The sequence below is a fragment of the Lactuca sativa genome, chromosome 4 (genome assembly GCF_002870075.4).
Source record: "Lactuca sativa cultivar Salinas chromosome 4, Lsat_Salinas_v11, whole genome shotgun sequence".
NCBI lineage: Eukaryota > Viridiplantae > Streptophyta > Magnoliopsida > Asterales > Asteraceae > Lactuca > Lactuca sativa.
Genome location: NC_056626.2, coordinates 379968280 through 379983985, shown reverse-complemented (window position 1 = coordinate 379983985; position 15706 = coordinate 379968280). Strand labels below are relative to the sequence as shown.

General features: G+C 31.7%; 1 protein-coding gene across 1 annotated transcript; it reads right to left on the bottom strand.

Moving 5' to 3' along the window:
* Positions 1–5617: 5617 nt before the first annotated feature.
* Positions 5618–9422, bottom strand: LOC111919484 (putative methylesterase 11, chloroplastic). Its single transcript, XM_023915037.2, has 5 exons — positions 8897–9422; positions 7892–8128; positions 7644–7787; positions 7408–7539; positions 5618–6219 (listed from the first exon to the last, which is right to left on the bottom strand). Exons 1-5 carry the CDS (start codon positions 9248–9250, stop codon positions 5947–5949), a joined length of 1140 nt encoding a protein of 379 aa, XP_023770805.1. The 5' UTR covers positions 9251–9422; the 3' UTR covers positions 5618–5946.
* Between the last annotated feature and the right edge of the window lie 6284 nt (positions 9423–15706).

The following is a 15706-nucleotide window of genomic DNA, read 5'->3' as shown; positions in this document are numbered from 1 at the left end:
CAAAACATCTTCTTCCAACGCCTACACATCATCTTCTGATCCACAGTATCCTCCTGGATTCTCCCCCAACAACAACAATCGTTTAGTGTTGAAGACTCATCGCCTCATAGAAAAATAAAAGGAAAGAAAGCGACATCGGCATCAGCAACAGAAAATGAAATGTTTGATCTCGTCAAACAAATTGTCGGCATCAAGACTGCAACCGAAACAGAGGTGGAACGGAGACAATGATATTGGGAACAAAATTTGCGCATTCTCAAAGCTAATGAAAAATGGAACACTCAACTGTTGGATCGGGAGATAGAGAACCAAGATATGGAGTATTTTCTCCGATCGCATGATCATTTGGCTAGAGGTATTTTGCGTACAGTGTTTGAAAGGAAACGACAAATTGCAACTAAGTATGGTTGGGAGTTTGAGAACCCGTGAAGTTCAAAATTTGGGCATCATTTGAATGGAGAATCTTTTTCTCTTTATTATTATGTTTCTTTTTTTTATTAAGATTCTCTATATGTACCCTTGTTTCATTCTCTCTCTCTCTCTCTCTCTCTATATATATATATATATATATATATATATATATATATATATATATATATATATACTAGACGAATGTCGGCGCGTTGCGCAATAACACCTATATAGTTGAAGTCTTTACAAATATATAATTTTTTTAATATAACAATAACGTTGTTGTTAAATTTGATATAATAATTTGTATATACTAAATTGATATAATATATTGATTATTTTGAATTATATGATAATATATACATTTATTATAACTTCATAATCTCAATCGTTTGAATGACTTCTACCCGCGAGTTATACATGAATAAAATTAAATATAATATATGATTTGATGTTATTTATAGTTGTTTTTATTGTTAATTAATTTTTTAAAATTTATTTTCTTAATGTTTTAATTTCTATCATTATAATTATTTAAAACGTCAAACATTTTTTTTTATTTTAAAGCTAACAATATAATCATTTATATAGAGTTGTTTTTAACTATTGTTATTGTAAGTTATTTATTTGGAAACTTTTAACGATTATAAAAATATATTTAAGAAATATTTTAGTTAAATTGAAATTAAAATTTAGTTTTTGCTTTTATCACTACAATTTATCACTTTTAACTATTTACAAAATATTTTTTAGTTTTTTTAAATGAAACTGAAATTTATATTTGAGTTGACATTGTAATACGCAGAAACACCTATATAGTTGAAGCCTTTACAAATATATATTTTTTAAAATATAACACTAACGTTGTTGTTAAATTTGATATAATAATTCGTATATTAATTTGATATAATATATTGACTATTTTGAATTATATGATAATATATAAATCTATTATAACGTCATAATCTCAACCGTTTGAATGACTTCTACTCGCGAATTACACATCAATAAAATTAAATATTATATATGGTTTAATATTATTTATAACTGTTATTTTTAACTAATTTTTTAAAATATATTTGCTTAATGTTTTGATTTCTATCATTATAATTCTTTAAAACATCAAACATTATTTTTTGATTTTAAAGGTAACAATATAATCATTTATATAGAGTTATTTTTAACTATTGTTATTATAAGTTATTTTAAGCTACTTATTTGAAATTTTTTAACGATTATATAAATATATTTAGGAAATATTTTAGTTAAACTGATATTAAAATTTAGTTTTTTGCATTTATCACTATAATTTATCACTTTTAACTATTTACAAAATATTATTTGTTTTTTTAGTGGAATTGAAATTTATATTTAAGTTGACATTGTAATGTTATATTTAAATTAACAATTTAAGTATTTTGTCCAAACTGTTCAAAAATTATAGCTTTAAATTGATAATGGTTTGCATGCAACAACATTTTAAATCTAATAAATTAAGTATAATATGTTAAAATTTAAAGACATAACTTTATAAATAGAAGTAAATATATTATTTTAAAATTGAAATTTAGTCTATTTATGATTACACTTTAGGTTTGATATTTATTTAACTTTATTAACCAACTTACAATCATTATTAGAAAGACACTACAATTTATCACTTTTAACTATTTATAAAATAATCTTTGGGTTGTTTAAGTTAAATAAAATTTATATTTAAGTTGAGCCTATAATGTTATATTTAAATTAATAATTTAAGTATTTTATAAAAATTGTTCAAAAATTATACCTTTAAAATGATAATGGTTTACATCCAACAATATAATAAAAATAATAAATTAAGTATAATATGTTAAAAGTTAAAAAACATAATTTTCTAAGTACAATTAAAGATATTATTTTAATATTGAAATTTAGTTTATATATGAATACACTTTAGATTTGATATTTATTTAACCTAGTTACCAAATTATAATTATTATTATAAAGAAATTGAAAAGTCATGGAAGTTTCAAATGAATGTGGTGAAAGGAAAAAAGAATGGGGGTTTCAAATGCATGAGATTCAAGAAAAAATGCTAGTTTTATAAGTATGTATGATATATATATATATATATATATATATATATATATATATATATATGTGTGTGTGTGTGTGTGTGTGTGTTTGTTTCATTTTCTTTCTATATTTTCTCTATTTTCGTAAAATAGTAATGGAAGTCAACAATGATAGTTCATCATCTCAGGATGAACTTATCAACAATAATTTGTTACCTGTATTATCTCGTATTGCACAACTTCTTCTTCTTCAGAATAATGCTAGTTCAAGAAGCATTCAAAGGAGAAACACAATCCATAAAGATCATTTAGAGGTTGGACGATTGCTGATCTGACATTATTTTGTGGATGATTCAACCTATGGTCATGCGCAATTCTACAGAAGGTTCCGTATGAGCAAAGGTTTGTTTATGCGACTTGTTGGTGACATAGAGATGAATTATCCTTATTTTCAAACAACATTACGTCAATTAGCGAAGGGTTATAACCCATACTCGTTAGATGAGTATTTGAATATATCATAAAGAACTTTTTGTGAAGCTATTGAAATTTTTTGCTATGGTGTTGTCCAAAAGTATAAGGTAGAATATTTATGTCGTCCAACATCCATTGGCATTCAACTTTTGTATGAAGCACATGAAGCTAGACATGGATTCCATGGAATTCTATGTAGTATTGATTGCGAGTCAAATAGTCATTGATTATGATGATAACGATTTTTTCGGCGATTTTCTTAATACGGGAGGTAGCAACGAGTTATGAACCTATTTGAAAGAGAATATAATGAATTATAAAAAAGATTTTTCAATTCTCGGTTGGTTGAGAGTAAATGCGATTAGGTTCCCGACAGTTGCTCGGATGACGAAAGGTGATTACTTTTTTTAGTCTTACGTAGTTTCTGTATAAATTATCGTTACAATTTAATTCTTTTGTTGTTAGATATATTGGCAATACAAATATCAAGTGTGGCGTCCGAGTCCACTTTAGCACATGTGGTAGAGTTGTAAGTGAGTATCGGACTAGTTTATCGACGTTGATAGTTGAAGCTTTGTTACGCACCCAAGATTGGGTGAGAAAGTCTACAAATCCAATAATTGACAACGTTGACGACATCTTGATGGATAATGATATAACTTTAGGTAAAAAAAAAATTATACTTGTTCTTTTTTATACAATTATTACTTTTTATTAAATACTAACAACATTTTCATTTTGTGTTTATCTAGAGATTGCACAAGCTTTAAACATGTTTGATTTAGAAGACATTGATATGGGGAGGAGGCCAATGGAAGATTAGATTATAACGTTTGTTAGTTGGATTAATTTTAAAGTTTAAACTATGATTTTTGGTGTTACGATAATTACTTTTATATGTTTGTGTTAAGAGCTTAAGATTGTTAACTTTTGTTAGTAAACTTGATATATATATATATATATATATATATATATATATATATATATATATATATATATATATATATATATATATATATATATATATATATATTAGTTGGTAAACATGTTAGATTTAGATGACAATATATGTATGTTTGTGTTAAATTGTTACCGGTCCAAATGAGTCCAAGAACCGGAAAACCCAGACCTGGACCCGAACACGGACATGGACCCTGACACGATTCATCCGGCCCGGTCCACGGTCTACAATATTCTCCGTAATCAGTCTGGTTCAAAAGCCGGTCCGGTCCAAATGCTCACCCCTAGTGAAAATTGTGTGCAAACACTTTAAGATAAAAAGAGATTATTTAAATGAATGGTCCTCTCAATTGATAGTACAAGGAAAATCTTTTCTATTCATCTAACGAGAGTAAAAATTGTTGGTTAACATGGAAACACATAGACCTTAAAACCAGAAATATTTTTAGGGGTCAATGTTATTTTCACTTTTATAGGATCACGAAGTGATCAAGAATCAAGTATGTTGTTAATTTTAAAGCCTTTTATTTGGTTGTAATCTCCCCTCTCTACAACATTGTTTACTATCCCTGGGACCAACGTAGGATTCAGAAAATGGGTTCTTTTAACAATTGATGTTTGATTCACTCTTCACTCTTCACAACTTACAACATTCTTTTGTTTGTGTAACGACTGATTGGATAAATCCAACTAATATGGCAAAATGCTAGAAAGGTACTATATTGCCTTTGAAATTTTTGTGCACAACACCATGGAGCGCTACATATAGAATATATAAAAAAAGTAACTTCCTTTTATAAGTTGAAAAATAGAGTTTCTACGTTACATTTGGTACAACAAAACTAGTTTGTTTTTCAAAAAAAAAATTATGTTGTTATGCTAACTTTTTAAAAAGTTATGTAGACTTACATTTCAACGAATAAGTTACTCTCTCAAATATATCATTTTGTTTCATAAACATTATATTTATATATATTTGTGGGTGTGAGGACTTAGAGAGTAGAGACTCCGAAAAATAGTATTGGAATTTTATGTAAATAAAAAGAAAATGTTTTAATACAAAAGCAAGCTTGTCTACGTGTTTATTGTAAGGTTGTCGGTTATCAATACAAAAATCCAAGATGAAGATAAATATAATATAGCGGAGACAAGCTTCAGGAGAGAAATATTCTATTTTCGGTTTTAAATGATTTTTTTTAATACTTTTTTTTACTTTCTGAATTTTATAATGAATAAAATAAATATGAATCTTACTATTTAGAGTAAATTACACGAAAGGTCCCTATGGTTTGGGATAATTTACACATTTGGTCCCTAAATTAATTTTTTAACTCAGAAGGTCCCTACAGTTTTTATTTTTTGTACTTGGTCCATGTCTTACCTAAAAAGACTATTTTACTCTTGATTTTTTAATTTATTTAAATAAGATGAGATAGATAAGGTAAGATAATGTGAGGTGGAAGTGGGGTTGGGGTGTGTTTATTTAAATAAATTAAAAATTCAATGGTAAAATAGTCTTTTTTTGCAAGACCAGGACCAAACGCGCAACAAAAACAAACATTAGGAACCTTCCGAGTTAAACAAATAAGTTAGGGACCAAACATACAAATTACCCCAAACCATAGGGACCATTCGTGTAGTTTACTCTACTATTTATGTGAAAGTAATCTCTTTGACAGATAAAACGTTGAACTACATTACATACGGAATAAAAATAGCAAGAAAAACCAAATGAAATTATTTAATTCAAATTTACATAAACATAATCCCTACCATCTATATCTCAATCTTACTTCATATTCTTATTATTACATATTATAAAGGCAAAGAAATATAACCCAACGAATATTACCTACAAAAAATTACTGATTTTCTAGCAATTTCTCATACGTAAAATTCAACATGATTTATTTTAATTTATGAATTTAAAATTTGAAGTAAAACACAATGTACACGGCGTTCAAAATCATGCTCTACCTATGCAAATGTTACTTTTCAGTTTTCATGGTTATGTCTTATGTGCTGTTTTTTTTTTTTAAATTTTTTATGTGAGTTTTGCGATTTCGACTAGTAATTTATGTAGGGCTTGAGGTTTTGAGAAGAAAGGGGAGTGATCAGAAGCTTTGATACGGAATACCTTTTCAGGTGGGGATTGGTTTATCATGCTTTGTTGTAAGGCGATTGGAATGGCATTGTCATCAGGTGTTTCTATGTAGAATCTTCTCACTTTTCCGTAGTTGGAATCGGAAAGAGAGAGTTTCTCTAGAACTGGGGGGAATGGAATCGGCCTCATCGAAACAGACGCTAATGCGACATCCTGGATCAAATCTCGAAAAGGTCAGTGACTTTTTTTTTTTTTTGGTACAAATCAACTTTCTCAACAAGGGTATTTACGTAATTACGTCTTTTTGAGTCACTGTATATCCAAGCTTTTTAAAAAAGGAAAAATGAAACGTTGAATGTCCCATTCACACAAATTTGGATAATTGGATTGATTTAACCTTATATTTTCGACATCATTTGGAATAGAATAAAATTTTTGTAATTTTTGAATTAAATAAGGACCGTTTTTGAGATTTTCAAAAAATGTAGGGATCAATTTTGTAATTTTAAGAGGGTTTAATCTCATAAAAGACTTTATATTTTGTATTTTTTCTGAGTTAGACTTCAACTTTATTTTGCTCATGAAAAAGACCTTGCATTTTTTTTATTTTTTCCGATCTGGCCCTTTTAGTCATTTTTCTCTAAAAAAAAGTTGTAGAATGTGAGGGTTTTTTTTTTCAGGAAAAACTAAAAAAGTTGAGGATTTATTTGGAAACATTTAGAAGGTTGAGGGTTTTTTCGGAAAAAATGAAAACCTATAAGGTATTTTTCAAGAAAAAATAAAGATGAGATTTAACCCGGAAAAAAACACAAAATATAAGGTCTTTTATGAGATTAACCATTTTTAAGAAACATGAAAATTTCTGTAAAATACACTATTCCATAGGGACCATTTCTGGGAATTCCATATTAGAAGGGGGCCATTTCTCTAGTTTTATGATACATAGGGACCATTTCTGTAATTTTCCATTTAAGCAGGGACCATTTCTACAAATATTTTATAATACAGGAAGCAGGGACTATTTAAAAAAAATATTTGATACTGTAAGGACGAAAATTGTAATTAACCTAAAATGGCCACAATACAATAGTATATAACTATAGGGACAAAAACATGTAATTATTCCATTTTAAAACTATAAGGACTAAACATGTCATTTTTATAGATTATATTATTTAAGTGTAGGTTAGCACAATGGCAAGGAGCATGTTAGCATAACGGCATGCCTAATCACTAGCAATTATTGTGTATATACAATGTGTTAATAAGGGCAATAAATTTTTGTATAAATCAACTTTTTGGGGATATTTTAGATGATGGATGATAAGGGCGTTTACGTCTTTTTGTCTCATTAACAGTCATAGTCCAATATATTTCAAATACAGTAGTATTGAGCTATACCTTGGGAGGACTGTGATTGAATAGAAGGTCCTTTAAGAGCATTTTGTCAAGATCAATTGCAGTTGGAGGCAAATTATTCCCATTTGTATAGATGAACTTTTGAGCTTTACGCATGAGATCATTTGTATTTTCCTGCAAATATAATTTATATAATATAATATTTCGAAATATTCTTAAAACTTATATAACAAAAACAAGAATAAAGGGTAGAAGAAATTATATATCAAGGAACAAACCTTTTGTGAGAACATATCAAGAGTACTTTGACCACTTTTCAACATAGAAGCAGCGATAAATATAGCTTTTGAAATTTTAGATGGAAATAGCTCCATTGCATATGATATACATGATCCACCAAAATCATGGCCTACCAAAATCACCTACAATTGAAAAGAATGATTTGGATTACACATGTAAGAGACAAAAAAGAGATGAAAAGATAAGTGAATTTGTGGATAAGATCATAAGAAAGTAAGAAACCAACCTTCTCTCCATCTGTGAGCTTTTCAAAGAAATCTATGAGTGGTGTTACATACTGTGAAAGACTTTTGATGCTATTGGTGTCAAACAAATCGATTCCAGAACCAGTTAAATCAATTGCAGTAACTTTGAATTTACATTCTTCTAAAAGTGCAATTGTTTTATACCAACACCAGGCTCCAAATCCACCTCCATGAACAAGGACTATGTGGCTTGTCTCCAGTTCATCAAGATTTAGATCCTGTGAACAAGAACAAGAATTTAAGTATGAGTAAGTTTCATAAGCCATTTTAAACTAATAAATGATCTGTATGTAAGTATGTAACTAGAACTTTAAATTTTAAGTTTTAACATCAGGAAAGACAACAGAATGTCCTACAGACAACCAAATAATCACACATATACATAATTCAAAACATTTATGAGAGTCACAGGTAGGTAAGTAATTATATTGATTAGATATTTAGATTAAAAAGTTGCATACTTTTTTGCACTACCTAACACAAACATTTAATTAGCAATAAACCAAATGAGCACTTTTATCTTTGTTTGCTGATTCTGGTTCCTATTTCTGATGAAACCAGAAAGAAATTACATCTTCAGCGCCCCAAAGTTCTAGTTATTTGGACACCGAACAGAATCTACAGGCTCAGGTAATGACAAAAAACAGGATTAGAAGTGGACATTTGTGCTACCGACAAATCTCAAACCAGATATTTTATCATGAAAGAACTACAAAACAACATACAAGTTACAAAATCCGCTAATTTGCCCCAAAACGTCTTGACCTATTGATACAGTTTTAAGATCAACAAAATGAATAAACGAAAGAAGACGTGAACAGCAGTGATCTGCATGTTTTGGCAATTTGACGGTTGTTTCTCAAGTGAATCTCCCTAATTTCACCGGAATGACAATCGGAATATCATAATGTTTGTGAATTAAAATCAAAATAAGCATCAATTGCGTATAATTAACCAAAAATCATAATCGGAGACAGCAAGCAGACCTGATTAAGGAGCTGCTGAGGAGGAAGCAGAGGATCAGCAACCGATCTAGGCCTAGTACTAGAACTCCGAGGGAGAGGATTATGACGTTTGGAGTTCGCAGAGCCAGGAGGATGCCGGAGAGAAGTTGATCGATCAAAAGGCAAAACACCGCCATTTTGCTGGAAAAGGAGAGCGGCAGCGATTGCATGTTCATGAATCATAGCATCATCGAATTTCTCTCTCTTACTAGACAGAGATCGAACGCGAGACCATCGATTGCTTGAATTGCTATTGGCTGATGTAGTTGATTGATTTGTGACGCGTTTCGAATGGTTTTTCCTTGGTGGCGATTCAGTTGACAAGCATATACCCATTGTTGTTGACACCTTGTTGATTCAATGCATCAAACGAGATAGAGAAGTAGAACTTATGTATGAAGAAAAAGCGTTTCAACAATGGCGGAGAAGAGAGAGAGCGGCTTCGCTGCGGAAGTTCGTGAGAAAGCGCAGTAGCCTTTTGCTTGCAACTGCTTATTGATGGGCGTTGCTTTTTTATTTATTAAATATTTTCATTTTAAAATATGTTTCCTTCTTGTCGGATTTTATTATCCAGATATGTATTTTAATTATGGATTTGGATATCTAAAAAATTTGGGTTAGGATTTTTGGAGATCGGAATTTTTGAGTTTTTTTTTCCTTAAACTAATTATTCAATATAAATAGATTTATTCACTAACATCCTATTTTGAAATCATATATATTTAGATCATCATCTAAACCAACAGCATAAAGGGCCTTGGGCCTAAAAGGAGTGAATTTCTCAAATGAGAGGTCATGAGTTTAAGTCTCATTATGAGACATAGATGGTGCTTAAGATTAGATTAGGAATAGAATAGTTTGTTGTTTCAAAAAAAATCTAAACCAATAGAGAGAGAGAGGGTTCCGTTGAGATTAAAAATAAAATAGAGATCTTAAGATTCAATCTCAGTCATATATTTCACATCTGCCGCTTTAACTCTCCGACGTACCGGCACGACATACCTGTTATAATCATAAATGATTATATAGCGTCGTGCATTCCTTTTTCCTCCGCCACCATCCACACCACCACAACCGCCACCACCACCACCACGTCTGACATCAGTCGACCCCACCACTCTCAACTCTTTCACTTATACCCCCGCCACCTCTGTCACCACCACCTCTTCTACCACCAACTGTTATAATCATATATGATTACTCAATCTGTGAACAGACATATATGTATAATCATTTATGATTAGGAATATACGTATAAACATGTATAATCATATATGATTATACCTCTCTGTCATATAATCATTTATGATTAGGCGTACCCCTTGCTGCCGGTACGTTGGAGCGTTAGAGCCGCAAATAAGAAATATGTGGCTGATGTTGAATCTCTCAAGATCTCTAGTTTTTTTTAATCTCAAGTGAACTGCCATATAATCATTTATAAGAGAGCTCATGCGAAAATACAAAATATTTGCGGAAAAGCGAAAACAAGGAAAACCTAAGAGATTGTGCCACATCAATCTTATATTTGGGACAAGATTTCATCCAAATTTTGAACTATATGATGATAATCGATGATACATGAGAAATTGTTTCATATTTAACAAAGCATATTTTTTTGACATTTTTATTATGAAAACTTGAATTTAAAAGCGGTTAAGGACGTGAAAAAAAAACAGTAGTTAAAAGCATCTTTAAATCTATATTACCATAACACCCTTCGATATAAACTTATTATCTTTAATTTATTGCTAATAAATTTAATTTCTAAAGTACATGTGTTTTGTTTTTAAAAGATAAAATCTGTTTTCGCATATTATTTATGTTTTCGCATTAATCTACTTGTGTGTGTGTCTCTCTCTCTCTCTCTCTTTCTATATATATATATATATATATATATATATATATATATATATATATATATATATATATATTCGGTAAAAAAAATTTTGGTAGGAAGGTAAGAAATTTTTTTTCGGCTTAATTTTTTGGCGAACAAAACAAATGAATCATTAGAAGAATCAATAATAACATGAGTCACAAAAAAATCCCGAAAAAACATTTCAATGATTCATTTTTACGATGATTTTGTTGATATTCACTAAAATTGTCATAAAAATGAATTTTTTTTTCTTGATTTACCTAAAAATGAATCATGAAAGTGTTTTTTTCGGATTTTTTTCTTGTGAATCATCTTACTTTTGAATCATCTAATGATTAATTTCATTTTTTTCCTAAGAAAATATGTATATAAAAAATTTCTTACCTTCCTACCAAAATTTTCCTTATTATTTGATCTTAACTCTCTCTCTCTCTCTCTCTCTCTCTCTCTATATATATATATATATATATATATATATATATATATATATATATATATATATATATATATATATATATGAGGGTTTAATTAAGAAAGAAAGGTTGAGAATGAGAATATCAATCTCAACCACACATTTATTTTGTCCGCAAAACACTTGAGAGTACCACGTGTATTTTCAAACTAAAAATGTTTCCTTAAATCATGTTAATCATTACCTTAATATATACTGTAACACCTGTGAAAATCATGCCAAATTTAAAGTTTTTAAAACATTTCAAAACCAATGAATATTACAAAACTTGTTCCCAAAATAGTATAATGTCAGAGTATCCCAGAATCAAATCATAAAATCATAAAATATGACGAGTTGTACGATCGCGCTTTCACCTTCCCACGATCATCAAAAGTACCTGAAACAATAATCGTTAAATGTAAGCTCGAAGCTTAGTGAGTTACTCCCAAAATACCAACGCCATAAAACATATCAATAACATATAAGCAAACAACATGTAAAATGAGCATTCCGTCTGACTGGACCGCCTCGCAGGCCTTCAGCCTATCTGGACCGCTCTCCAAGCCTTTGGCACGTCTGGACTACCTCATAGGGCCTACAACGTATACGGACCGCTTGTCGGGCCTTTGGTCTGACTGGACCGCCTCGCAAGGCCTACAGCCTATTTGGACCGCCCTGGGTATGTTGGTCTTCAGCACGAAGCATGACTGCCTCAACCCAACCCCAAACAAACAATCATGTGCACATAAATATCATATGATAGCATATATATATATATATATATATATATATATATATATATATATATATATATATATATATATAAAGTTAAACCGATCTAATAGATCACTAATCATAGCAACATCCTATAAACCAGGACACTGACCTAACTAGGTCACTAAGCATATCACCATCCTAACTACCATGATGTAAACCAATAAGCATATCATGAAATAAACCTGTATACAAATCTGAAAAGGGTCGGCATTGGTGCCTTAGACCCTGTTGATATAGTGAGGAGAACTCACTTCTCAAGTAGCTTGGAATGATAGTATCAACCTCCTCCAAATACGGCTCCAACACCAACACCTACCAATGATCCAAATCCATAAATTCATAAATTACCAAAATGCCCCTCAGAAGTCAAACTTAGTCAACCATTGGTCAGAGTCAACTGTTAATAGTCAAGGTCAACAGTCCATGTTGACCCGACTCGTCGAGTACAGCATACTAACTCATTGAGTTCATCTACAACTTGCAGAGTCATAAAACCCTAGTCGACTCATCGAGATTCCAGGCAACTCGCTGTCACACCCCCGAACTAGACGACAGAAACGTTCGGGGGCTCGTGTGACTAACAATTGGATTATCATCACAATGAATATATATGAAACATAACACATTAATTACCAACATTACATATAACAACCAACGTTGTTAATATCAAGTACATTGTTATAAATTACATAAATTCAAAGTATTAATAGTACGATGAGTGATGTTACATAAAATAAATCCATACACACTTGAAAATCTTCCTGCTTAATGATTACCTGAGAATACAAGTTATTTTGAAAACGGTCAACATATATAATGTTGGTGAGTTCATAAGTATGTTTGAATAAAAGTCTTTGTATCTTTTGTAAAAACCTAGAAAATCCGATATTTTCTGTAAAATGTATGAAAATAACGTGAAAATCAAGTATAAATGCATGTGTGAGTTTCATAGCACTAACATATATGTTTGCAGTTTAAATTTCTTTGTATTGTAAGTAAGTTATAATTGAATAATGGTATTCCCCTAGAAAATCTGATATTTTCTTATTTATAATAATGTCGAGGTTCTTGTATCATTAGTTAAGTTGTTTTGTATTGACACAATCAAAGGGTTAATCTCCGAAATGTTGAATTGGTATTGGATCTCTATATGAGCCGTTATAACCATGCATGATAATGAATAGATTGCCTATCTTGGCATTTTCCAAACGCCGGTATTTGCTCAAGGTTTTGTCGCCCTAGACTGGCCAAGTCTAGCTGTAGCGAACAGCTAAGGCGTGGGGGATCACCCCATATAAATCTATACACAAACTCTCGCTCTCCCTCTAGGAAACTCTGGTTATAACTACAGGCTACGATTGTACACTCAAAGGTGACAACCGACATGTCTCACTAGATTCACAACCTTTCATGTTTGTTATGTTTTTCACCATGTTCAATGTTTACATGTTTGTTGTAGATTTTCAAATCCAAAGGTATGTATATAAGTATACGAAGTTCAAGAATTATGTAAAGGTATAGTTACGACCTACTAAGCATGTGAATTTTAGTCCAAGCCCAATTAGCATGTAAATGTACCACAAAGGTCCAATAATGTGTAAGAGGGTAATTTGGGCCAATAGGCATGTAATTGGACCACCAAGGCCCAACAAACATGTGACCCATGAATCAGGCCCAAATTAACATATAAATGGGTCGCAAGGCCCAATAAACATGTCATGGAGATATTTGGCTCAATAGACACTTGAATGGGCCCTTAAGGCCCATTGGGCATGTAATGTGAATAATAGGCCTAATAAAATTGTTATCGATGTATTTCGTCCATTCGTTATTGTTTCGTTGTTTGTTTTAGCTCGAGGTTTACCAAAAGGATTATGAAAAAAATTCTTTTTGTAATAACGATGTTCTTGGACAATAAGCCTCAAATTTTCAATTAAGGCCCAAATTTTTGTAAAAATAACACTTTAGTCAATAATTTATAAAAAATTGTAATTTCGCCACAAATGTTTAGAAATTTACGGATTTAATCCAAAATTTTATATTTTGACATTTATGGCCGAGTTTTGCAGAAAATTTCCTTTTCAACCCCTTGTTTGTAAAAATGACACTTTCGGCCCAATTTGTATAAAAGTTACATTTTTGGTCCAATTTAGAAATCAATGTTACTTTCACCCCTAAATTTGGTTTAATTACTTTTATGACTCAAACTTTGGTCAAATAACATTTTTAATCCCAAACTTTCATTTTTTTCGCAAATTTGGGCCCAAAACTGTGAGGCCCAAATGTTTGGCCCATTAAGCTAAAATTTACATTTTTGGTGTAACAAGCCAAAAAATTTTCGAAAAGATTTAAACTTTCCAAACCATTTTCACACAAATAAAAGTGATTCAAACATCAACAAGTTCTAATTGCTTTAAAAATGTTTTCATATTAGAGTTCCCAGAAATCCAAAATTATAAAAACGGGGAAGTGTACGTCACGCCTTCGCCTTGCCATGGTCAGCTGAGGTACCTGAAACAATAATCGGTAAAATGTAAGCTCGAAGACTTAGTGAGTTACCCCCAAAATACCAACCTCTAACATCCAAATATAACAAACAACATGCATAATGAGCCTTCATCCTGATTGGATCGCCTCCTACGAGCCTACAGCCTATCTGGATCGCTCCCAAGCCTTCGACATGACTGGACCACCTCCTACGAGCCTACAGCCTATCCGGACCGCTCACCAGGCCTTCGGCATGACTGGACCGCCTCCTACGGGCCTACAACCTATCCGGACCGCCCCGGGTATGTTGGCCTCAACCACACAAAGCAGGACACCGCCTCAACCCAACCCATCCATGTATGTCGACATATAAATAGCACATAATCAAGCAATAAGCACAGATCACCCTAACCGCTAAGCATAGCACCATTCTATCTACCAAGGGATCAATCCAACAGATCATAACCGCATAACACCTTAGGTTCTAGGGTACCAATCTAACTGATCATGAATATGAAACACATACTAACTCCGGGATAAAATCCCAAGGGACCGACCTAGTGTCGTAGACCCTGTTGGTATAGTGAGGAGAACTCACCTAGCGATAGTGCAGAACTGAACTGAGAGTCTTCAACTACTACACCTGACACCCTCGACTGAGAGATAAAGAATACGAATTACTTAACAAGACCTTGAAGATATCAGGAGACCCAAAATGTCCAAATATAATATTGGCCCAATTTATTAAATTGGGCCCATCACTCTATTGGGCCTACATGCCTACAAGTCCAACCTGGCCCAAATAGCACTATATCCAGAGTCCATTAAGGGATTAACCCAAATGAACCATAACCGGCCCAAAGCATAAAGCCCACAAGCTAAAAGTCCAACAGGGAGCGTACGCGGGGCGTACCTCCCAGTTACGCTGGGCGTAGCGTAGTTCTTCGTTGACCATCATCGGGACCGCTGACCACGTACGTTGGGCGTACAGATATTACCCGGGGTGTACGCAGGCTTTACTAATATCTTCATAAGTGCTTAATGGTTTGAGCTCTTGAACCCAAATTCCAGATCCATCGATCAAATATGCCATAGAATCATAAAGTTTCGGACTTTATCACTTTGGACGTCCAAAAAGTCCTTAACTCATAGTCTTAACTCATTAAGACCTTCTTATTACATGCATGGATCAAGT